At 45.7% G+C, this 26227-nt stretch overlaps 1 protein-coding gene across 7 annotated transcripts in view; it reads right to left on the bottom strand.

The window, feature by feature from the left end:
* LOC141048421 (class I histocompatibility antigen, F10 alpha chain-like) overlaps window positions 1–26227 on the bottom strand; it is a 490026-nt gene that overhangs the window by 196061 nt on the left and 267738 nt on the right. For 5 of the 7 annotated variants that reach the window (XM_073543969.1, XM_073543973.1, XM_073543972.1 and 2 more), the window contains exons 3-4: window positions 9072–9350; window positions 5024–5293 (exon numbers count right to left, since the gene is read on the bottom strand). The exons of 1 other annotated variant lie outside the window; for it this stretch is intronic. In XM_073543969.1, the coding sequence (XP_073400070.1) occupies window positions 5024–5293; window positions 9072–9350 (549 nt within the window). Of the gene's footprint in view, window positions 1–5015; window positions 5294–9071; window positions 9351–26227 lie in introns of those variants that run through there. One more of the 7 variants, XM_073543975.1, reaches the window with a different exon arrangement.

Raw genomic sequence — 26227 nt, 5'->3', positions numbered from 1 at the left:
GGTTATGGCAGCTTCTAGTCTCCCATTGAGACTATTGAAGCACGCCAAAGTAAAAAACAAAATGTTTTTAAAAATATAAAAAAAAATAAAAGTTCAAATCACCCCCTTTCGCCCTTTTCAAAATAAAACCATGAAAATAAAATAAAAAATACATATATTTGGTATCGCCGTGTTCAGAATTGCCCGATCAATAAAAAAAAAAGGATTAACCTGATCTCTGAACGGCGTAGCGAGAAAAAAAAAGTCAAAACACCAGAATTACTTTTTTTGGGTTGCCGCATTAAAATGCAATAATGGGTGATTAAAAGAACGTATCTGCACCAAAATGCAAAAAATAAGCTCTCACCCAGCCTGAGATCATGAAAATTGGAAACGCTATGGGTATCGGAAAATGGCACAATTTTTTTTTTTTTAACAAAGTTTGGAATTTTTTTTCACCACTTAGATAAAAAAGAACCTAGACATGTTTGGTGTCTATGAACTCGTAGTGACCTGGATGATCATAATGGCAGGTCAGTTTTAGCATATAGTGAATCTAGTAAAAAAAAAGCAAAACAAAAAACTAGTGTGGGATTGCACTTTTTTGCAATTTCACAGCACTTGGAATTTTTTTTCCCATTTTCTAGTACACGACATGGTAAAACCGATGGTGTCGTTCAAAATTACAACTCGTCCCGCAAAAAACAAGCCCTCACGTGGCCATATTGACGGAAAAATAAAATAGTTATGGCTCTGGGAAGAAGGGGAGCGAAAAATGAAAATGCAAAACCGAAAATACCTCCAGTCATGAATGGGTTAAGGGCATAAAAATTCAAAGTTGGAAAGTTGCTAAATTTTCACCAAATTTCTATTTTTTCACAAATAAATGCAAGTCATACTGAAGAAATTGTACCACCATCATGAAGTACAATATGTCTGTAGAAAACAATCATCCCAGACTTTATGAGATGTCCAAGGCTAAGGGTATAGATTGAGAAGAGAACGGGTCCTAGGACAGAGGCTTGAGGGACACCTACAGAAAGAGGGAGAGATGAAGAGGTAGCACGGGAGTAGGAAACGCTAAGGCTATGTGCCCACGTTAGCGTTTTTAAACGCTCAGAAAACCGGACTCCTTCGCAGAAACCGCGCGTTTTATTTCTGCGCGTTTTTTGCACAAAAAATGTGCTTTTTTGATGCGGTTTTTTCCGCATGGTTTCTGGAAAGCTTGGAAACATCTAAAAACGCGGACCTATGCGGAAAAGAATGAGCATGCTGCGTTTTTAGCCGCTAAGCGGTTTATGAGTGGAAAAAAATGCATGCATTGGCACAAAAAGCCAAAAATTCATTAAATTGAATAGGAAGCTTATTTTAAGCGTTTCTGAAGCGTCTGATCTGGCACAAACGCTTCAAAAATGCTTAAAAAAACGCAACGTGGGCACACAGACTAAATGTGTGGTTGGTAAGGTATGAGGAAATCAAGGATAGGGCGAGGTCTTTGACACCAAAGGAAGAGATGATCTGTTGTAGGAGGCAGTGGTCAACTGTGTTGAAGGCAGAGGTCAGGTCTGGAAGGAGAAGTATAGAGAATTGTCTGTTAGCTTTGGCTGTAAGTCATTAGTCAGTTTGGTCAGGGCAGTTTCAGTGGAGTGGTGGGGACGGAAGCCAGATTGTAGGTTGTCAAAGAGCAAGTTAGATGCAAGGTGAGAGGAAAGTTCAGCATGGACATGCTGCTCAAGGAGTTTGGAAGCAAATGGGAGAAAAGATATGGGGCGATAGCTGGACATAGCGCTCGTGTCAAGGGATGGCTTTTTGAGGATTGGTGTGATTGTGCCATGTTTGAAAGCAGAGGGGAAGGTACCAGAAGTTAGCGATAGATTGAAGAGATGAATTAGGGATGGGATAAGTGTGGTGGTGAGGTTGGGGAGGAGGTGGGATGGGATGGGGTCAAGTGCACAAGTAGTGAGGTGTGATTTGGAGAGAAGATGAGCAAGCTCTCCTTCAGTGATTTTGGAGAGGGAAGTTATGGGGTTAGGGCATTGGTCTGGCATACAAAGGGTTGGGTGGTCGAACAACAAAGACTTGCCTTGTTTGGTCTATCTTATTTTTGAAATGCGTGGTAAAGTCCTCGGCAGAGATTGGGGAAATCGGAGGGGGCAGTGGTGGGCGGAGGAGGGAGTTAAAAGTATTGAACAACTGTTTGGGGTTGTGGAATAAGGAAGATACAAGGGATGTAAAATAGATCTGTTTAGCAGAGATGAGAGCTGATTTGAATGCAAGTGTTGCTTGTTTGAGTGCAGTGAAATCATCTTGCAAATGCATTTTCTTCCAGCTCCGTTCTGCAATTCTGGATGCTTGCCGAAGCTTTTTAGTGATGTTATTGCGCCAGAGTTGTCTATTGATTTGTCACACTCTGCTATGCATAACAGAGGAGACCGAATCGATGGCTGATGCAAGAGAGGCATTGTAGAAACTAGTGGCACTCTGTGTCATGGAGGGGGATATGGATGCCAGTGGTAGAATAGAGTCAGAAAGCGTGTGGGTGTCTAGGTGTGCAAGGTATTTGTGGGGTGCGCATGTTGCTGGACATGGGTGACAAGTGTGGAGGACAGTGATGAGTAAGTGAGTAGATGGTGGTCAGATAGAGGAAGAGGGAAGGCGGTGAAGTTAAATAGGGAGCAGAAAAGGGTGAAGACCAGGTCTAATGTGTGTCCATCTTTGTGGGTGGCTGAGAGGGACCACTAAGTCCAAAAGATGAAGTAAGGGACAGGAGTTTGGAGGCTGCTGACTGGTGAGTGTCAATGAGGATGTTGAAGTCACCCATGATGATAGTGGGAATGTCAGCAGAGAGGAAGTAAAGAAGCCAGGCGGAGAATTGGTCAATAAAGACAGTGGTCGGGCCCGGAGGTCGGTATATGATGGCCATTGGGAGGTTGCAGGGAGAGTAGATGCGGACAGGGTGGACGTCAAAAGAGGGGAGGATGAGGGAGGGAAGAGGTGAGATTGGGTTAAAGGTACAGTTGGAAGAAAGAAGTGTTGTGAATTCATTTTCTGGTCTGCCAGTGGTGAGTTCTCTTTCCGGGCTCCCTCTGGTGGTGGCAGGAAGTAGTGAAGCTGATTTAATTAGCAGTGACCTGCCACCTGATAATGAGGACGAGGATTGGACATTTTGGAGTCTCAGACTGGATTTAAGACAGCCGACTCCCTATTCCCATGCTGGTGACTTTTTCCTGCCTCTTGAGGTCTTGGTTTCCAGCTTAGTTCCTGTCATCTCAAGCTAAGTTATTTCTGCTCATGTCCACATTTGATTTGGTTTTGTCTATTCAGTTTTTGTGTGGTCAGCCAGCCCCAGCTGGGGCTGTGCTGAATTTCCACTCTTATGTTACTGTATTTGCCAGTTTGCTTTTTGTCCCTTATTAGATTGGCCTCTTTTTGCTCTGTTCTCAGAATATGCCAGAGTGCTGATATAGTGGATGAAGTGTAGTGACTTCAGGGCTTTTTTTTGCTATCAGAAGTGTTGGACATTATTTGCAGGTTTTTTTTGGCTTGATTGCGCACAGTGTCTTTCCTTTCCTGTCCTTTCTAGTCAGTGTGGGCCCCATCGTTTGCTCAGCCTATTTTCCTACCTGTGTTTGTGCTTTCATCTTGTTTCACCGTCAATACATGTGTGGGGGCTGTCTATTCCTTTGGGGTCTGCTCTGGGGCAGTTAGTTTTCCCCTTTTCTTGCTTTAGGCTTATTTAGTCCTCCGGCTGTGACGAGGCATCTAGAATCATCGTAGGTACGCTCCACGGCTGCTGTTAGTTGTGTGGTTAGGATCAGGGGTCTGCAATCCGCATAGTTACCAACCTCTCTGGTTTTCTGTGACTTAGCTTGTTTTTGTTTTCCTCCTCGGTGACCCATTCATAACAAAGAAAGCCCACTCCTCCACCATGTCTGCTCCTAGGGCAAGGAGTGTGGGTGAAGTGGAGGCCGACGTAACATAGCGCAGCATGGGAGGCTGTGTCCAAGGGTGTCAGCCATGGTTTGGTGAGGCCCAGGAAGGAAAGACTATGAGAGGTCATGAATCACGTGGAGTTTATTGCAGACGGAGTGGGCATTCCGGAGTGATCCAGAGACAGGAAGCAGGGTGGTGGGAGAAGGAGAGTGGGTGGTTTGTTTTGTGTTTTATTGGGAGCGATACAAGTGATATAATGGCCAGATATCGTGTTATTCCTCAGATACAAGTGATATAATGACCAGATATAGTGTTATTCCTCAGATACAAGTGATATAATGACCAGATATCGTGTTATTCCTCAGATACAAGTGATATAATGGCCGGATATCATGTTATACCTCAGATACAAGTGATATAATGGCCGGATATCGTGTTATTCCTCAGATACAGGTGATGCAATGGCCAGATATTGTGTTATTCCTCAGGTACAAGTGATATAATGGCCAGATATTGTGTTATTCCTCAGGTACAAGTGATATAATGGCCAGATATCGTGTTATTCCTCAGACACAAGTGATATAATGGCCGGATATCGTGTTATTCCTCAGACACAAGTGTTATAATGGCCAGATATCGTGTTATTCCTCAGACACAAGTGATATAATGGCCAGATATCGTGTTATTCCGCAGATACAAGTGATATAATGGCCAGATATTGTGTTATTCCTCAGATACAAGTGATATAATGGCCAGATATCGTGTTATTCCTCAGATACAAGTGATATAATGGCCAGATATCGTGTTATTCCTCAGATACAAGTGATATAATGGCCAGATATCGTGTTATTCCTCAGATACAAGTGATATAATGGCCAGATATCGTGTTATTCCTCAGATACAAGTGATATAATGGCCAGATATCGTGTTATTCCTCCTGTACACAGCACAGATTATTCTGCAGTTACTATTAGTCACGTACAGAACGGTTCAGTCGTTTCACATTAATAAGATGTCGGTGACTATACAATTACATGTCACAATAGTGATCACCAGTCATGACATATTCCAGTATTACCCCCATCATCTGCCCAGTATGGACACTACTCACCCCACACGATGTACTGCGGCTTCTCCAGGCTGCTGTGATCCACATAACAGGAGTATCTGTCGCCATCTTTGGGGGTCACTTCCGCGCTGACCCTGATCTGATAGGTGCCGTCAGGATTGGGGAGGACGTGTGTGGTCTCATATGAGTGAACCTCGTCCTCCTTGTTCATCCACTTCACATCCACAGCTCGGGGGTGAAATCCGTACACCTGGCAGTGAAGCTTCACGGTGTCACCTTTCTCTTGACCGGACACCTTCACCTGGGGCCGAACTGAGAGGGAAGAAGAAGGTATAAATGGGGTGTGTGCAGCACAGATCTGATCTGTCTCCTATCTGGGGGTCTCTACTCTCATGCATTCCTGACAGTGACCATGTCACCACACTGCAGCACTGACCGCTTATAACCACACGGCTCACAGTCCACTTTACAATTCTGAGTGGTACATTCACTACACATCCCAGCAACACAGGAGATTTCTGATGAAGGTCTATGATTGGACGAAATGTCATTTTAAGCTGTTTATCACGGACTGACCTTGATTGTTAATAACTCCACAATTCTTGCACAGCTTCCTATCGAGTGCTGAGCTTTACTGCTACTGATATTACGGATTGGAGCCGCACCTGACCGGCCGCTACCAGAGCGCCGTATACAGTGTGCGTATAGAGCACGTAGGGGAAACAGGAGAGATACGGGGACTTTTCTTTGTATCCTTTTTTTATTTCTGTTCTCCACACTCTACACAATCACACGGAATCAATTGTAGATTATACTCAATATACAAATTTGTATTACATTATCTTTGTTTGCATGCATATATACACACACACACACACACACATATATATTTATTTATATACTTTGAAGGAGTTAATTTCTATATAACACTTGTAGAACATCCAGATATATTTTATCTGATGAAATTATTATTTTCAAATTTATTTATTTATTTTTAATTTAGATTGTTTTCAACATTTCACACGTTGGCACTGTAAGAGGCACTTGCACTTTTGATTTTTCCCTCTTGGGTGGTTTATATGTCACATTCACCTGTGTCCCGTTTGTCTAATTCTTACCTACGCAAATTAATGTGGCCATTTTACCAGATAAGCAATGTGTGGATAGTGAATGTGCTTTAGCTCAGCAGCGATATGTCCATACTGAGCTACCTGTTTCATCTCATGTGCTGAACGCTCGCGGAGTGTTGCACCGTCTGGTGTCTGTGGTGACGCAACTATCCAGCGAAACCTATATAGAAATGCCTTTGGAACACTTATTCACCTCCTGAGGAAGCTGACGCGGCGAAACGCGTTTAAGAGGGACAGTGGTAAATGTGTTATCTCAGTCTATATATGTTTTGTGCAGGATGTTCTCATTTTTGATTGTTCGGGCACAGCACTAGCACACACTTGTTCTTGCCCGATCGCCTTCTCATTGGAATAGGACTCTGTGATTTTTTGATTAATTGCTCTGTGTCCCCATATCTCTCTATAACTGCTGTGCGACATTTGCTGACTTTCTCTAATTTATTCCGGCCCTTGAGCCATAATTTATACTTATTCATTTTATGGTATACATATTTTCCATAAATCAGTAAATGTGGCACACTAATGTTATTCCTATATATTTATTCTCGGGACAGCAGTTCTTATTGTTATCTACCTCCAGCTTTGCATTTTTGCACATAACCACTAGATGGAGCCACAAAGCTTGTACTTAATCTGATGATGATCACACACAGATGGATGATGGATGCTGTATGAGTGCTGCTCACATCACCGGATATGAGTAATTTATGTATTAGTGCAGTTATTTCTGTCCTAGTATAATAGGGGGATTACCGCTCTCGTCTTTATTGGAATTTCCCCTTTTCAATCTGTTTTTTAGCCTAATAAAGGTTTAATTACTTTTTATATTATGTATTTTTGTGTTTGGTTATTTCAGTTTGTGGTGGTTTTATATTTATGTAGCTGCCAATCTCGTGTCAGTGCAATGATACCTGACCGATATTAACCCCTTCCTGGCATGGCGATTTTACGTTTTGTTTCTGCCTTCCCTTCCTATAGGAGCCATAGCTATTTTTTCTGTCTGTAGCCGCATGAGACCTTGTTTTCTATGGGACAAGTTGCACTTTTGAATGACACCATCCATTTCACCATGTAATTTAGTGGAAAACAGGAAAAAATACAGCAAAATTGCGAGAAAAAAAAAATAGAAATTTCTCCAATCGCTTTTTGTTAGTTTTTCTCGCCTTCATTCTAGGGTGAGAATGATCCAGCAGCCGATGCTCCAGGTCAGTGCGATCACAGTGATAGAAACAGGCAGATTTATTACAGATTTTGGAAATACTCTATAAAATAAACTGTGGCTTCTGTCGCCATTTCCCGAGACCTGTGACGTTCCCGGTGTTCCGGTGACGGGGCTGTGAGGGACTTTGTGCTCGGAGTCGGTGTTCTTTATTAATCCCATCCTGGGGCTGATGTGTCACATTCATCACTTCTTACTTTATCCTGTAATGTTGGAATATTGGCGTTTTGAATATTTTTTCTCATTACGGTGTTTACTGAATATAAATAAGGGAATAAAGTTTATTTTCACAATTTTTTCCTGCATTTTATAGTCCTTTTAGGGATCCAGAACCTGCAGTCGCCGATCCCTTGTACTAGATCCTGCAGCACCGCAGTATTGGGGTATATAGTACAAATCAGGGTCTCCTGTGCAGCTACAGAAGCATTCAGCAGACCCCCGACTGCCATGGCAGCTCATTGGCTCCCCACGATCGTGCTGCGGGGAAGCTGATGGGCGCTTAGAATAAAGGTCTGCTGTAAATGCTGCTCTCAGTGATTGACAGCGGCATCTGACAGATAACAGCCATGGTTGGAGCTCGGCTTCACCCCCAGACTTTAGAGGCAGATGATGGGTGAATAGCGCAGCCATGACCTGCCTGGAATGTGGCGGCTCAGCTCCTGAGCCCGCACCAGAGACAGGGAGCCGACACTGAATGGACCGGTATGTCTAATGTCGATTAGGGGTTAAAGAGAATCCGTCTCCTCTCCTCACTCGTCTATTTTAGCACAAACTTGCATTTCCCATTGAAAAACAATTCTGGAGCATCTTTTCTTAGGTTTCTGCATTCTGTGGCTCCTCTGTTATTCCTCCTGGAAATGTAAAAATGACTGGACATCGGCTGTGTCCTGCACAATGTGGCCGCTCCGCACTGATCGCACAGTGTCAGTCTGTGTAGGACACCCCGGACTAGTAACACCGAGCGGTCAGATAAGTCAGACATGTCTAGAAGGAAGAAACGAGGAACAGGATGATATGGGGCTGGAAGGAAAGACGGACTCACAGAATAAACATCAGGAGCCGACGGGCTTATTACCTATATGGGGGGATTCAGTTCCGGGGACAGGGGGGACTACAAGTACAAGGCTAACCATAAATCACACAGAGGTGACAAGGCTTATTACCTATATGGGGGGATTCAGTGCCGATGACAGAGGGGACTACAAGTACAAGGCTGACCATAAATCACACATCACACAGAGGTGACAGGGGCTTATTACCTATATGGGGGGATTCAGTTCCGAGGACAGAGGGGACTACAAGTACAAGGCTGACCATAAATCACACAGAGGTGACAGGGGCTTATTACCTATATGGGGGGGATTCAGTGCCGGGGACAGAGGGGACTACAAGTACAAGGCTGACCATAAATCACACAGAGGTGACAGGGGCTTATTATCCATATGGGGGATTCAGTGTCCGAGACAGAGGGGACTACAAGTACAAGGCTGACCATAAATCACACAGAGGTGACAGGGGCTTATTACCTATATGGGGGGGATTCAGTGCCGGGGACAGAGGGAACGACAAGTACAAGGCTGACCATAAATCACACAGAGGTGACAGGGGCTTATTACCTATATGGGGGATTCAGTGTCCGGGATAGAGGGGACTACAAGTACAAGGCTGACCATAAATCACACATCACACAGAGGTGACAGGACGGAGCGCAGACAGCGGAGCTGTGATGATGAGCGCTCACCTCTCCTCTCCAGATCTTCTCTCCCGTTCGCCACATATTTCTGTAGATATTCTATACAGATATTCTCTAGATAATTCTTCTTTCTCTCCCCCCATTGTACATCTGGGCTGTTCCATCTCTGTGTGCTGATCTGAGCCTGGGCCATGGTGGGGACATATGTCCACGTCTGTGTGTCCAGGGCCAGGAACTCTCTCCCATCATATCCGACCTGATCATACCCAGTGATCCCGCCGTCATCTCTCAGCTCACAGCCGGACATCACCTGGTAGGAATGGAAACCTGCAGACAAGACAGGAACATGTTACACAGCACAGAGATCAGCCTAAAGATCCTGACGATCCAGTGATGAATGTGCCCGGTGTTTCCCATAATGCCCGATATCTGATGTGTGTGATCGGCCAGATATTGTAGTATAGCGGAGACATCGTGCACCGACCACAGTCTGACGTCACTACATGAGACCGTGTAACCCCTCAGTGACCTGTGCGCCATTTACCGCGGACATTACTGGCTCTTTCTTTATCTCCACCTTCTACGGCCCTCAGGATACAGCGCCCTCGGCAGCAGAAGCGAAGAGGGCGGCGGATGTATATAGGGCGGAGATTACTGGAGTCATCTTCGGGCGCCAGCGAGTCTCATCTTCTCGTAATAGCATTTTGCCCCGCCCACACGCAGCGCTGTCTTACCATTGGTGGGAGCGGGGCTGCTGAGCTTTGTGATTGGACAGTAGAGCTGTCTGTCATCAGCGGAGGCCGCCTGCGGAGCGGTGATGTGTCCGGAGCTGCTGCACGTGACCAGGCAGCAGACAGCGCAGGTCCTAGAGGAGACGGATCTGTACGCGCTGTGCGGCTGTCAGTCACCTGCTGTGCGCGCTCCTCCCCGCACACTGGTTAACCCCTGAGCAGCCGGATAATTAACTGCTGCATCTCCCTGCGACATCTCCCGTCTGTCAGCTCAGAACTCAGTAACCCTGAGGACACTCGGCTCAGCAGGAAACCCCACTAATGTCCTGTGTGTGCAGCTCCTGCCCCTGTGCCCCTCCATTCCCCGATCTGCTCTTCTACCTGTGCCTCCTCCATTCCCTGACCTCTTCTCCTTCCTGTGCCCCCTCCATTCCCCGACCTCCTCTTCTTCCCGTGCCTCCCCCATTCCCCGACCTCCTCTTCTCCTTGCTATGTCTCCTCCATTCCCTGACCTCTTCTTCCTGTGCCTCCTCCATTTCTCGCCTCCTTCAAAAGCCCCCTCCATTCCCGAACTCCTCTTCTCCTTCCAAAGCCCCCTCCATTCCCCGACCTCCTCTTCTCCTTCCTGAGCCCCCTTCATTACCCGACCTCCTCTTCTTCCTGTGACTCCTCCATTCCCCGACCTCCTCTTCTCCTTCCTGTGCCTTCTCCATTCCCAGACCTCATCTTCCTCTTCCCGTGCCTCCTCCATTCCCTGACCTCTTCTCCTTCCTGTGCCTCCCCCATTCCCCGACTTCCTCTTCTCCTTCCTCTGCCCCCTCCATTCCTTGACCTCTTCTCCTTCCTGTGCCTCCACCGATCTCATCTTCTTCCCGTGCCTCCTCCATTCCCGATCTCCTCTTCTCCTTCCTGAGCCCCCTTCAGTCCCCAACCTCCTCTTCTCCTTCCTGAGCCCCCACCATTCCCCGACCTCCTCTTCTCCTTCCTGAGGCCCTCCATTCCTTGACCTCCTCTTCTTCCTGTGCCTTCTCCATTCCCCGTCCTCCTCTTCTCCTTCCTGTGCCTCCTCCATTCCCCGACCTCCTCTTCTCCTTCCTGTGCCTCCTCCATTCCCTGACCTCTTCTCCTTCCTGTGCCTCCTTCATTCCCCGACCTCCTCTTCTCCTTCATGTGCCTCCTCCATTCCCCGACCGCCTTTTCTCCTTCCTGTGCCTCCTCCATTCCCTGACCTCCTCTTCTTCTTTTGCCTCCTTCATTCCCCGACCTCCTCTTCTTTTGCCTCCTTCATTCCCAGACCTCCTCTTCTCCTTCCTGTGCCTCCTCCATTCCGACCTCATCTTCTCCTTCCTGAACCCCCTCCATTTCCCGACCTCCTCTTCTCCTTCCTGTGCCTCCTCCATTCCCTGACCTCCTCTTCCCCTTCCTGAGCCCCTCCATTCCCCGACCTCTTCTCCTTCCTGTGCCTCCTTCATTCCCCGACCTCCTCTTCTCCTTCCTGTGCCTCCTCCATTCCCCGACCTCCTCTTCTCCTCCCTGTGCCTCCTCCATTCCCTGACCTCCTCTTCTTTTGCCTCCTTCATTCCCCGACCTCTTCTTCTTTTGCCTCCTTCATTCCCCGACCTCCTCTTCTTTTGCCTCCTTCATTCCCCGACCTCCTCTTCTCCTTCATGTGCCTCCTCCATTCCCTGACCTCCTCTTCTCCTTTCTGTGCCTCCTTCATTCCCCGACCTCCCCTTCTCCTTCCTGTGCCCCCCCAGTCCCCGACCTCCTATTCTCCTTCCTGTGCCTCCTCCATTCCCCGACCTCCTCTTCTTCCTGTGCCTCCTTCATTCCCCGACCTCCTCTTCTCCTTCCTGTGCCTCCTCCATACTGTTACACCGCTCCGTCATACTCACTCGGCCTCCGCTCCCACGCCGCAGCCTCTCTCCACCCGACGGCCACGGCGGTCACCTCTGACGGGCTCGCGGCCGACACCATCCCTGCATGCAATGCCCATGCGCCATAGGCCGCTGCCGCGCCTCCCCGCTGCTTCTTGTGCTCCGGCTGTGCCCTGACCCGGAAGCACCTTCGGACCAATGGCAGACCAGACAGGGCTATATCAGGCCGCTTCCCCCTGAGGGAGGCGCCTGATCGTTGTGTTACCTTGCACACTGGGCCCTGCTTCCTCCTGTGCTCTCTGCAGCCTCTCGGTTCCGTCCGCGGTGTTTCCTGCAGCAGCCTCGCAGCCCTGTCTCCCGTGTTCCCTGCAGTATACTCCAGTCCTGCTCCAGCGTACCTGTTCCCTCCTACTCCAGTCCTGTTCCATTCCACTCCAGTCCTGCACCAGCGTTCCTGTTCCATCCTACTCCAGTCCTGCCTTCGGTGTTCCTGCTCCCTCCAGCTATCCACACTCCTACAGTCCTACTCCAGTCCTGTCTCCTGTGTTCCGCTCCAGCCACCTCTCCATATTCCAGCCTTACAGTCTACACTTCAGTCCCACACTCCTACTCCAGTCCATTCTGAGCTGCCCCTCTCGGTACCGGCTACCGTGGTGCTCGAACCCCTGGGCCTGCTCCTAACGGTCCCTGTATAGGGGTCGGTTCCACCTGGCAGCTCGCCCGGGGCCCCTCGGTGCCACGGTCCAGAGGGTCCACTCCTGGAGATTTCAGCTCCTGACCACCCACGCTAACACATTCCCTGACCTCTTCTTCCCTTTCCTGTTCCCCCTCCATTCCCTGACCTCTTCTTCCCTTTCCTGTACCTCCTCCATTCCCCGACCTCCTCTTCTCCTTCCTGTGCCCCCTCCATTCCCTGACCTCCTCTTCTCCTTCCTGTGCCCCCTCCCCTGAGTAATACAATGTACTCAGCTTTTCAGTTTCCCTGTAAGAGGGTTAACCCTTTCCTCCCCCTTCTGCATTTAGCCTGTGCGCTTTTCCCAGTGTTATTTCTCCTGTGCAGAAGAGGTCGGGATTTAACCCTTCACACCGGCCTCTTCTGTTCTCAGCCCCCTCTGGCTTTTCACCTTCATTCTAAGGCCATAAACTGTGATAAAGAGAATTCTTGGCCCCCTGTCTGATTTTCCTCCCACCCCAGTCTGACCAGTATACGGTTGTATTCGCACTATGTCTTTTTACACCATTTAAAAATTGACCGTTTTTAAGCAGAAGACGCCTCAGAAAATGATTTTTTTAATGGAGTTTTGTGAACCTAATGTCACAGGGTTACAGCATGTGAGCGGAGCCAGAAGACCGCAGCGTCTGGTTGCTCCTACTACGCTGAGAAGATGCACTTCTCCAGTGTATTAAACAAGTTTATATCTTCCAGCAGAACAGGGGTTAATCAGCCATATTGGTAAACTTCTACATTCAGCTGTGCTCTGTTAGCCACCCCTCTTCCCTATAAAATCTGGGCTCGATTACCAAGGCGTTGTCATAGTTAGCAATAGCTACATGATCTTGGAGTTGGAGGAGAAGCTGGTGTGAAGGAGAGCTGGAGGAATTTATTAGCGACTATTGTCTGGTTTGTACCTTGGAAATTCCTTATCCTTCCCTGTTTTACTTTTTTCCCCTCCCTACACACCCTGGTGAATTCCTGTTATATGTGAGTGTATATTTTGTGTGTGTGGAGTTTTTAGTTTACCCTTGTCTTTGTTCCCCTGTCTGTCAGGGTAGTGTACTAGAATCATAGAATCATAGAGTTGGAAGGGACCTCCTGGGCCATCTGGTCCAACCCCCTGCTCAAGCAGGATTCGTTAAATCATCCCAGTTAGATGTCTGTCCAGCCTCTGTTTGAAGACTTCCATTGAAGAACTCATCACTTCTCGTGGCAGCTTGTTCCACTCATTGATCACTCTAACTGTCAAAAAGTTTTTTCTAATATCTAATCTGTGTCTCCTCCCATTCAGTTTCATCCCATTGCTTCTAGTCTTTCCTTGTGCAAATGAGAATAAAGTTGATCCTTCTACAATGTGACTGCCCTTTAGATATTTGTAGACAGCTATTAAGTCTCCTCTCAGTCTTCTCTTTTGCAAACTTAACATTCCCAAATCCTGCAACCTTTCCTCATAAGACAGGGTTTGCAGACCGGTCACCATTCTGGTCGCTCTTTTCTGAACTTGCTCCAGTTTTTTTATGTCTTTTTTAAAATGTGGTGCCCAAAACTGGACACAATATTCCAGATGAGGTCTGACCAAAGAGGAGTAGAGGGAAATAATGACTTCACGTGATCTAGACTGTATGCTTCTGTTATTACATCCTAGAATTGCATTTGCCTCTTTTGCTGCTGCATCACACTGTTGACTCATTCAGTCTGTGATCTATTAGTATATCCAAGTCTTTTTCACATGTGCTGTTGCTTAGCCCTATTCCTCCCATTCTGTATATGCTTTTTTTCATTTTTATTGCCCAGATGTAGTACTTTGCATTTTTCCCTGTTAAAAACCATTCTGTTAGTTGCTGCCCACTTCTCCAGTTTATTTATATCTTTTTGAATCCTCTCTCTCTCTTCTCTAGTATTAGTTAACCCTCCTAGCTTTGTGTCATCAGCAAATTTAATCAGTTTACCCTCAATTCCTTCATCTAAATTGTTGATAAAGATGTTGAACAATACAGGGCCCAGGACAGAGCCCTGTGGTACCCCACTTGAGACATTCTTCCAACTGGATATGCAGCCATTTACAACCACTCATTGGGTCCGATCACTAAGCCAGTTATGAATCCACCTAACTGTTGCCATGTCCATTCCATACTTAGTCATTTTTTCAATAAGGATTGTATGAGATACTTTGTCAAATGCTTTGCTGAAGTCAAGATATACTATATCTACAGCATTTCCTTGATCCACCCAATCAGTGATTCCGTCATAGAAGGAAATTAAGTTAGTCTGACATGACTTATTAGTTACAAACCCATGCTGACTCTGTTTAATCACTTCATTCTTATCCAGGTACTGACATACATGTTGTTTAATAATTTGTTCAAAGATCTTTCCTGGTATAGAACTCAGACTCACCGGCCTATAGTTGCCTGGGTCCACCTTCTTCCCCTTTTTGAAGATAGGAACAACATTTGCTCTTCTCCAGTCTTCTGGGACTTCTCTTGTTCTCCAAGAATTTTCAAAGATTATGGAGAGGGGTTCAAAAATTTCTTCAGCTATCCCCTTCAGTACTCTGGGGTGTAATTCATCTGGACCTGGAGACTTGAATTAATTTAGGTTAGCTAAGTGTTTCCTCACTATCTTTCTGTTTATAGATATCCTGGATTCTTCTATTCCCTTAATAGGACAGTGAAGAACAGTTGATGTCACATTTCCTTTCTGTGAGAAAACAGATGCAAAATAGGAATTTAAAAGTTCGGCCTTCTCAACATCCTGTCTTACCATTTCATCATTTTCATCCTGTAAAAATCCTATAGCATCTTTGACTTTTCATTTACTTTTGACATATCCCCAAAATCCTTTATTATTGCTTTTGACATCTCTTGCAAGCCTCAATTGTCAGCTTTAGATAATCTGATTTGTGTTCTGCAGACAGCATTATATTCCTCTTTAGATATGCCTCCCTCTTTCCATTTTATAAACATTTTTTTCTTCCTTTTTAGCATGTGCTTAAGTTCTGTGTTCATCCATCCTGGCTTCCTTAAATGCTTCCTATTCTTCCCTCTTTTCGGAATTGTTAACAATTGTGCTTTGAGAATTTCATTTTTCAAGATTTCCCATCCTTCCTGGACATTTTTGTCTTTAAGGATATCCAGCCATTGGATCCCTCCAATTCTCTTTCTGAATCCCTTAAAATCTGCCTTTCTGAAATCTAACCTTGACGTCTGAGTCTTCACAGGTCTTCCTCCTCTAGTTATCCAAAATTCTAAAATGGCATGGTCGCTACCTCCTTGGGTCCCATCCACTTTTACCTCCTCAACCATTTCCTCCCTGTTTATAAGGATTAGATCCAAGGTAACAGTTCCCCTTGTTTTCTCCCCTACCTTTTGGAAGATAAAGTTGTCAGCAAGAGAGGATAAGAATTTCCTTGACCTGTTAGTTTTGCCTGAGAGATTCCCAACAAATGTCTGGATAGTTGAAATCTCCCATGACAACTATGTCATATTTTTTGGAGAACTTGGCCATTTGATGCATAAAGAGTTCATCCATATCTTCAGCTTGCACAGGCGGCCTGTAGTAAATGCCTACAATGGTGTCCTTTCCATTGTTATGTCCTTGTATTCTTACCACAGAACTCCCAGTCTCTGAAGCTTCAATCTCTGTGCAGATATACGCGTTTCTAACATACAATGCGACACCTCCTCCTCGTTTATCAAGTCTGTTTCTTGCAAATAAGTTTTATCCTTCTAGTCTTGTATTCCAATCATGTGTATTGTCCCACCAAGTTTCAGTGATTCCAATGACATCATATTTCTTTTCCCGTGTTAGTAGTTCCAATTCTCCTTGTTTGTTACCCATGCTTTGTGCATTAGTATAGAAACATTTTAGTTTGTGATTGGTTTCTCTTTCTCCAATATTTTTATTAATTAGATTCTTTTGTCTTTGTTCTTTCTTTCCACTTCTAATAGCAGAGTTCTCAGTAGCATTTGTCAGGTGTATGGCTTTTTTTGGTCTTTTGCTTCCCTTTGTTGTTCTAGTTTAAAGCTCTACTTACAAGTGTAGCAAGGCGACTTCCAAATACATGTTTTCCAGTCTTCGTAAGGTGCACCCCATCTCTAGCAAGTAGTCCATCGTAAAGGTAATTCACTCCGTGATCCATAAATCCAAATCGTTGCTGACGGCACCATCGACGTAGCCAGTTGTTCACCTGCAGAATCTTATTCCACCTCCTTGTTCCATGGCCATCCACTGGGAGGATGGAAGAGAAGACCACCTGCGCTCCCAGTTCTTTCACTTTCTTGCCTAAGTCTTCAAAGTCTCTGCAGATGGTTTCCATGTCGTTTCTTGTGGTGTCATTTGTCCCCACATGTAGTAGCAGGAATGGGTAGTCATCTGTAGGTCTGAAGAGTCCTGATATCCTGTCAGCCACATCTTAAATTTTTGCACCTGGAAGACAGCACATTTCTCTTGAAGTTATATCCGGTCTGCAGATAGCGGCCTCTGTTCCTCTCAACAGGGAATCCCCCATGACCACCACTCTCCGTTTCTTCTTCACAACATTTTTCTTTCTCCATCCAGGAGGACTCTGAAGGTGTACAAGGTTGCTGTTTGTGGGCAAAGTCTTATCCTGATGTATTTCTTCATCGTTTTCCTGCGTGAGAGCCTGGGGTACTGGTTCTTGAGAAGTATGGGTGCTGACTGCCTCCTGATCCTCCTGCTTCTCTGGGTCACATGTCTCCATTCCTCTGTTTCTTCAGGTGCACTTCAAATTTCTTCTCTTTCTGCAACATGAAGAGATAATTCTGCTCTGTCTAAGAACTCTTCACCTTCCTTAATGATCTTCAACGTAGTTAACCTCTCTTCGAGATTTTGCAACTTTTCTTCCAACAGGGACACAAGCTTGCATTTGTGGCATGTGAAGTTTGGCTTTTCCACTGGTAAGTCTGTGAACATGTAGCAAGAAATGCAGCTCACCAAATGGCTCCTGGCCTCTTCCATATTGAGATTTCTTAAAAACGATGGAAGATGAGCCAAAATTCCGATTTCCTCTTTTCAGCTGCAACGGCCAAAACCCAGTGATCGTTGAGCTCGCGGAGACTCTTCACTTATCCCAGAAGGCACTGGGAATATGCAAATGATCTCCTCAAGACTCTTCCCCTGGTTTTCCGATTTCCTCTTTTCAGCTGCAACGGCCAAAACCCAGTGATCGTTGAGCTCGTGGAGACTCTTCACTTATCCCAGAAGGCACTGGGAATATGCAAATGATCTCAAGACTCTTCCCCCGGTACACAGAAGCGCCTTTCTTCCCCGTGTGGGGAAAGGGGACAGATGAAGGGCTGATATAGGAGATAAGGCAAGATGGAGGCCCCGGCATCTTCGCCATCTGAATTATCCCGGGGAACAGGGCGCCCCCTAGTGTTAGGGCCAGGAAAGGTGCCCCCTGGTCCCAGGCCACTCGCCAGTCAAATCGTGACACCTAAAGCTTCTTTTACTTCTGTTTTTGGTTGTTTCCTGAGTGCTTTTTGATCTCCATAAAGAAAAGAAAACTTGTATAATTTGTGGTAAAAATGCTCAAAAAAAATTTGCAAAAATATCACCTTATCCCTCCCATTAACGTCTACAGTAAGTATTGAGCTTTTCCTGGAGAATCTACAATCTTCTTTGCCGTCTTGTGAAACTTTGAGCGTTTAAAAGAAGCTGAAAAGACTGAGCAGATTATTGCACAATCTGAACAGCGAGTTGTTGATACACAATTATGTTCTTTCTTTTGAACATTTTTTTCCAGTGGTTTTTGCAGCGATTTTCGCTCCACAAATATCAGTGTGAACACATCCAACAAGGCAATAAGAGAACGGCTCGGTCAGCAGATTTTGCTGAGGAGTTTTCGGCCCGTGTTGGACCCTGTATCCGACCTTCAGAGACCCTCTGATCTGTCATCGCTCAATAATAATAATGAATCGGACGACAGCAAAGCAATAATCCAGATATTCCACAGGAACACAACAATGTGGGGTCCGACTGATGAGACCTCTGAGTAACCGGAGACATTGTGGTTCTGTAATGTGGGGGTCCGGCTGATGTGACCTCTGTGTACCCGGAGACATTGCGGCTCTGTATTGTGGGGGTCCGGCTGATGAGACCTCTGTGTAACCGGAGACATTGCGGTTCTGTAATGTGGGGGTCTGGCTGATGAGACCTCTGCGTACCCGGAGACATTGAGGTTTGTTGTGAGTTCATTCTCTGGTCCACCAGCTGTGAGTTCTCCTTCCAGACTCCCTCTGGTGGTAACAGGAGGTAGTGAGGCTGATTTAATCAGTAGAGGTCTGCCACCTGATAAGGAGGATGACGATTGGACCTCAGGAATCTTAGACTGGATTTAAGACAGCCGACGCCCTAGTTTAGTGCTGGTGATTGCTTCTGGCTTCTCAGGTCTTGGTTTTCAGCTCTGTTCCAGCCTTTTCAAGCTAAGGGTTTTTGCTAATGTTCACACTTGATTTTGTTTGGTCTATTCAGTTTTTTTTGTGTTCAGCCAGCCCCGGCTGGGGATGTGCTGAATTTCCACTCTTATTTATCTGTATTTGCCAATTTGCTTTAGTCCCTTATTAGATTGGCCTCTTTTTGCTCTGTCTCAGAATATTTCAGAGTGCTGATATAGTGGGAGAAGTCTAGTGACTTCAGGGTTAATTTTGTTATTAGAAGTGTTGGACATTATTTTTGTAGGGTTTTTGGCAGATTGCAGACAGTGTCTTTCCTTTCCTATTCTTTATAGTTAGTTTGTGCCCTATCGTTTGCTCAGCCTATTTTCCTGCCTGTGTTTGTGTTTTCATCTTGTTTCACTGTCAATAAATGTGTGGGGGCTGACTATTCCTTTGGGGTCTGCTCTGGGGCAGTTAGTTTTCCCCTTTTCTTGCTTTAAGCTTATGTAGTCCTCAGGCGGTGACGAGGCGTCTAGATCATCGTAGGAACGCTCCACTGCTACTGCTAGTTGTGTGGTTAGGATCAGGGATCTGCAATCTGCATAGTTACCAACCTCTCTGGTTTTCTGGGACTTAGCTTTTTGTTGTCCTCCTCGGTGACCCATTCATAACAGAATCACCAGCTACACCGCAGATTCTAGTGTACTCAAGAGCAGGAAAAAAATTGTTTAAAAAAAGTGTCAGAATTTTTTTTTTTATATATTTTTTCCTCTTTTTTTTCTGGGGCCGTAGGAGGATTTTTTTTTTTTTTTTTCCCTAATGGAGATTAAGCAATTGTCTGATCGTGTGGAGCAACTTGCTGCTGAAGTGCAGGGAATTTCCACTTACCTCATTCAGTCACATGCTGCTGAACCTAAGATCCCCACTCCTGATGTGTTTTCTGGGGATCGGTCTAAATTTTTGAATTTTAAGAATAATAGTAAATTATTTCTTGCCTTGAAGCCTAACTCATCGGGGAGCTCTGTGCAACAGGTTAAAATTGTCATCTCCTTGCTGCGCGGCGATCCCCAGAATTGGGCTTTTTCTCTGACACCTGAAAATCCTATTTTGACTAATGTGGATGCATTTTTTCAAGCCTTGGGGTTGTTGTATGATGAACTTAATGCTGTTGATCAAGCTGAGAACCCTGTTGGCATTAAGCCAGGGTCAGGATTCTGCAGAGTTACACTGTCAAAAATTCAGAAAGTGGGCGGTCCTTACTACATGGAATGATAGTGCATTGGCAGCTCTCTTTCAGAAGGGTTTATCAGAGACCGTAAAAGATGTTATCGTGGGATTTCCTGTTCCCTCTGGTCTGGATAATTCTATGTCATTAGCCATTCAAGTTGATCGGCGTTTATGTGAACGTAAAACTACATGGGAGGTGCTGCCACCTTTTGAACAAATGTCTGAACCTATGCAATGTGATGGGGTTTTGTCTAGGGCGCAACGTCAGGAGTTTAGAAGGCGTAATAAGCTGTGTTTTTTCTGTGGAGATGCCTCTCATACTATTTCTGTCTGCCTTAAACGAGAGAAACGTTTTGCACACACATTTGCTGTAGGTGGTGTACAATCTAAGTTTCTTTTGGCAATTAATCTGATCTGCTCCTTATCCACGTTTTCCACTAAGGCTTTTGTGGATTCTGGAGCAGTGTTGAATCTGATGGATTTGGACTTTGCTAAACGTTGTGGTGTTTCCATGACGCATCTGCGGACGCCTATTCCTTTGAGGGGTATTGATGCTACTCCTTTGGCAGAGAATAAACCTCAGTTTTTGACCCAGGTGATAATGCGAGTTGCCCCAGACCACTAAGAAAATTGTACATTTCTGGTGCTGCATAATTTGCATGATACTATTATTCAGGGTTTTCCCTGGTTGCAAGCTCATAATCCAGTTTTGGATTGGAAATCTGGGTCTGTGGTGAGTTGGGGCTGTCAGTGTGTTCTTAGGGACGCTCCTATTTTCTCCACCTCTCCTCAGTCTCATGATATTCCTGATTATCTGGCCGATTTTTCTGATGTATTTAGTGAGAGTAAGTCTGCGTCTTTGCCCCCTCATAGGAGTTATGACTGTGCAATTGAGTTGATGCCTGGGTGTAAATTTCCCAAGGGTCGGCTTTTCAACTTATCAGTACCCGAACATGATGCTATGCGATCCTATATTAAGGAGTCCTTGGAGAAGGGTCACATTAGACCATCCTCGTCACCTTTAGGTGCTGTTTTTTTTTTGTGGCCAAGAAAGATGGTTCATTAAGACCGTGTATTGATTATCGTTCCCTTAACAAGATGATGGTTAAATATCAGTACCCGTTACCTCTGAAGTCTGATTTATTCTCCAGAGTTAAGAGTGCCTGCTGGTTTACTAAGCTTGACCTCAGGGGGGCGTATAATCTTATTTGCATCAAGCACGGGGATGAATGGAAGACGGCGTTTAATACTCCGGAGGGACATTTTGAGTACCTGGTGATGCCTTTTGGGCTCACTAATGCCCCTTCTGTCTTCCAATCCTTCATGAATGATATTTTCCGGGACTTTGTGGATAAATTTTTGATCATCTATTTGGATGATATTCTGATCTTTTCCAGTGATTGGGATTCTCATGTGGAACATGTTCGGACTGTGTTCCGGATTTTGAGGGAAAATTCCCTGTTTGTTAAGGGATCGAAATGCCTCTTTGGATTTCATTTTTGGGATTTATCTTGTCTCCGTCGACTATTGAAATGGACCTGGCCAAGGTACAGGCCATTTATGACTGGGTTCAGCCTACTTCTTTGAAGGCTCTCCAGAAGTTTTTGGGTTTTGCTAATTTCTATCGTAAATTTATAGGTAATTTTTCTGGTACTGTCAAACCACAGCCTGATCTGACCAAGAAGAGCGCTGATGTGCTGAATTGGTCTCCTGAGGCTGTCTCAGCATTTCAGGAGCTTAAGCGGAGATTTACTTCAGCTCCAGTTTTACGGCAACCTGATGTCTCACTTCCATTTCAGGTGGAGGTAGATGCTTCTGAGATTGGTGCAGGAGCTGTTTTGTCCCAAAAAGACCCTGTGACTTCTAAGATGAATCCTTGTGCCTTCTTTTCTCGTAAGTTCTCTCCATCTGAACGCAACTATGACGTGGGGAATCGGGAATTGTTGGCCATGAAGTGGGCATTTGAGGAGTGGAGACATTGGTTGGAGGGAGCTAGACATCAAGTTGTGATCCTCACCGATCACAAGAATTTGATTTATCTCGAGTTGGCCAAACGCTTGAATCCTAGACAGGCTAGATGGGCCTTGTTTTTCACGCGTTTTAATTTTGTGGTCTCTTTTCTTCCGGGCACTAAGAATGTTAAGGCAGACGTTCTTTCTAGGAGTTTCTTTGCTGATTCTCTTAATGTGACCGAGCCTACTACCATCCTAGGTGAGGGGGTAGTTCTTTCTGCCATTTCGCCCGATTTGAGACGCACCCTGGAGGAATTTCAGGAGGATAAACCTGAGCGTTGCCCTATGGGAAAATTGTATGTTCCTGGCCAGTGGAGAAAGAAAGTGATGTCTGAAGTTCATTGCTCCGCATTGGCTGGTCATCCAGGTATTTTTGGTACCAGAGATTTGGTGAGTTGGTCTTTTTGGTGGCCCGCCTTATCTCGTGATGTCAGGAATTTTGTGCAGTCCTGTGGGACTTGTTCTCGGTCTAAACCCTGTTCTCGTTCTAGTGGATTGCTGATGCCCCTGCCGTTGCCCAAGTGGCCATGGACCCATATCTCAATGGATTTTATTTCTGATCTTCCTGTCTCTCAGAGAATGACAGCTATCTGGGGGATTTGTGATAGATTTTCGAAGATGGTCCATCTTGTACCACACCCAAAGTTGCCATCTTCCGCTGAGTTGTTGCCCTTGTTTTTACAACAGGTGGTTCGGTTACATGGGATTCCTGAGAACATTGTGTCGGACAGAGGAGTCCAGTTTGTTTCCAGATTCTGGAAAGCCTTTTGTTCCAATCTGAGAATTCAGTTATCCTTCTCCTCCGCGTTTCATCCCCAGACTAATGGGCAGACTGAGAGAACAAACCAGACCTTGGAGTCTTATTTAAGATGTTTTATATCTGCTGATCAGGATGATTGGGTTTCAGTTTTACCCTTGGCCGAATTCGCGCTGAACAATAGAGCTAGTTCTGCCACTTTGATGTCACCCTTTTTCTGTAAATTTGGGTTTCATCCTCGATTCTCTTCAGGGCAAGTGGAATCTTCGTCCTGCCCAGGTGTGGATACTGTGGTTGAGAGAATGCAGCAGATATGGGACCAAGCAGTGGATAAGTTGTCACTCTCTCAGGAAAAGGCCCAGCGATTTTCCAACCGACATAAGACCATTGGTCCCCAGTTTAAAGTGGGTGATATGGTTTGGTTGTCGTCTTTAAGAATATTCCTATGAAGGTTGCATCTCCTAAATTTATGCCAAGATTTATTGGACCTTATAAAATTTGGAGATTCTTAATCCTGTTTCTTTTCGATTGGCTCTTCCAGTTACGTTCAAGATCCATAACGTATTTCATAAATCACTGTTGAAGAGGTTTGTTGAGCCAGTGGTTCCCATGGCAGCACCTCCTGACCCTGTGTTGGTTAAAGGCAATATGGAATATGAGGTAGAGAAAATATTGGATTCTCGTTTGGTTAGACGGAGACTCCAGTATTTGGTCAAATGGAAGGGTTATGGCCAGGAGGATAATTATTGGGTCTCTGCCTCTGATATTCATGCCAATAGATTGGTTCGTGCTTTTCACCGGGCCCATCCTGATCGGCCTGGTGGCGTGGATGAGGGTTCGGTGACCCTTCCTCAAGGGGGGGGTACTGTTGTGAGTTCATTCTCTGGTCCACCAGCTGTGAGTTCTCCTTCCAGACTCCCTCTGGTGGTAACAGGAGGTAGCGAGGCTGATTTAATCAGTAGAGATCTGTCACCTGATAAGGAGGATGACGATTGGACCTCAGGAATCTTAGACTGGATTTAAGACAGCCAACGCCCTAGTCTAGTGCTGGTGATTGCTTCTGGCTTCTCAGGTCTTGGTTTTCAGCTCTGTCCCAGCCTTTTCAAGCTAAGGGTTTTTGCTAATGTTCACACTTGTTTTTGTTTGGTCTATTCAGTTTTTTTTGTGTTCAGCCAGCCCCTGCTGGGGCTGTGCTGAATTTCCACTCTTATTTATCTGTATTTGCCAATTTGCTTTTTAGTCCCTTATTAGATTGGCCTCTTTTTACTCTGTCTCAGAATATTTCAGAGTGCTGATATAGTGGGAGAAGTCTAGTGACTTCAGGGTTAATTTTGTTATCAGAAGTGTTGGACATTAATTTTGTAGGGTTTTTGGGGCAGATTGCAGACAGTGTCTTTCCTTTCCTATTCTTTATAGTTAGTTTAGGCCCCATCGTTTGCTCAGCCTATTTTCCTGCCTGTGTTTGTGTTTTCATCTTGTTTCACCGTCAATAAATGTGTGGGGGCTGCTCTGGGGCAGTTTTCCCCTTTTCTTGCTTTAGGCTTATGTAGTCCTCCGGCGGTGACGAGGCGTCTAGATCATCGTAGGAACGCTCCATTGCTACTGCTAGTTGTGTGGTTAGGATCAGGGATCTGCAATCTGCATAGTTACCAACCTCTCTGGTTTTCTGGGACTTAGCTTTCTGTTGTCCTCCTCGGTGAACCATTCATAACAAAGGTTCTGTAATGCGTGGTCCGGCTGATGAGACCTCTGTGTAACCGGAGACATTGCGGTTCTGTAATGTGGGGGTCCGGCTGATGAGACCTCTGTGTACCCGGAGACATTGCGGTTCTGTAATGTGAGGGTCCGGCTGATGAGACCTCTGTGTAACCGGAGACATTGCGGTTCTGTAATGTGGGGGTCCGGCTGATGAGACCTCTGTGTACCTGGAGACATTTAGGTTCTGTAATGTGGGGTCCAGCTGATGAGACCTCTGTGTACCCGGAAACATTGCGGTTCTGTATTGTGGGGTCTGGCTGATGAGACCTCTGTGTACCCGGGGACATTGCGGTTCTGTATTGTGGGGTCCGGCTGATGAGACCTCTGTGTACCTTGCGGAGATAAAGACATACTACGGTCTGGAAAGACGTGCCGCAAGTCCCTCTCCGCAGGCAAGCCGCGGGCAACTGTGCACGCATAGTGGGCATGGGATTTCTTGAAAGTACGAAGCATCCAACCAGCAGCGTTTACTGACCGTGGGAACATACCCCAACATTGTGTTATATCAGCCGATGACGGCGGCCGCGATCTCCTGTTAGAACTCGTTACTGCTGAAGCCGAGGAGACGGAGACGTCAGGAAGCCCCCGGGAGGGAATTATAGGGGGGTATTTTACATTTATTTGAACTCAGCTTAGCTAAAAGAACAAAAATACAGATTAAAAATGAAAATCGTCTATAACTTTAAAAAAATCAATAAAATTGAGATTGTATTTTTTGGCAAAATGTCCCAGCTCTAGATGTATAATACAGCCGACACCCTGCAGAAACAAACAACATCGGTGTTGGCACCAGTCATGGCCATTTATCCCCCATAGATTCTGCTGTCAATAGCAACAGCATCTAAATGGTTAATAGAAGGAGGGGGCTCCCACTGTCATCCACTCGGCACCCCGACACCCCTAATTGTTGGGGAGCGATGGTTTCCAAGTAACAACCTCTGGGTGTGACCGCTACGGTGGCCTGTGAGGTCCTGCCATCAGTAAGGTGTACAGGACGGGGGTCAGGTGACACTGACCGGTCTGATGCACATCAGCATAAGGCCGGTTTCACACTAGTGTGTGTGATGTGAGAAACTCGCACGAGTCTCTCGCATCAACACCTGGCACTGCCACCGGGACTCGGACTGGAGCGTGCGGCTGCATGTATTTCTACATGCAGCGCCGGGTGTTGATGCGAGAGACTCGTGCGAGTTTCTCACATCACACACTAGTGTGAAACCGGCATAACCGAGTCTTACACCAGTGAGCGGAGAGAAAAATAATGAGGCCCCACAGTGGGAACCAAGGAGAAAAGGAGAGAAAAAAGCACAAAACAATAACAGAAAAATGTTTTCCATTAAAAACTCAACTTTTATGTAAAAACAGAAACACATACTTGCTGTGGCCTCGTCCAGGATGAGGTGAGCTATAAGATGGTCACATTTACACACAGTGAGGACCAGAATAACAGAAAAATGCTGTTTTGTCAACTTATCACCATAGAAGTGCGGCACAAAGATTGATATAAACCGCACAGGACACCGAGACGCCATCACTCGGCTCCGGTCACACCAGGAGGATTTGGTGAGTTTCTGATGTTGCAGATTTTCTGGATTATGGAAATTACATTACTTGCATTTTTTCATTCTATTTTTATCACATTTTTTTAAGCTGCGATTTTTTTTGTTGTTGTCTCTTTTTGAGGCGTCACGCTCTGAGCAAAGCCGCTTTATTCTTGATACTTCTGGTA

The sequence above is a fragment of the Dendrobates tinctorius genome, unplaced genomic scaffold (genome assembly GCF_039654945.1).
Source record: "Dendrobates tinctorius isolate UK_male_01 unplaced genomic scaffold, ASM3965494v1 ptg000135l, whole genome shotgun sequence".
Taxonomy (NCBI): domain Eukaryota; kingdom Metazoa; phylum Chordata; class Amphibia; order Anura; family Dendrobatidae; genus Dendrobates; species Dendrobates tinctorius.
Note: the sequence above shows the minus strand (reverse complement) of the source record. Positions and strands in the feature narration are given on the sequence as shown.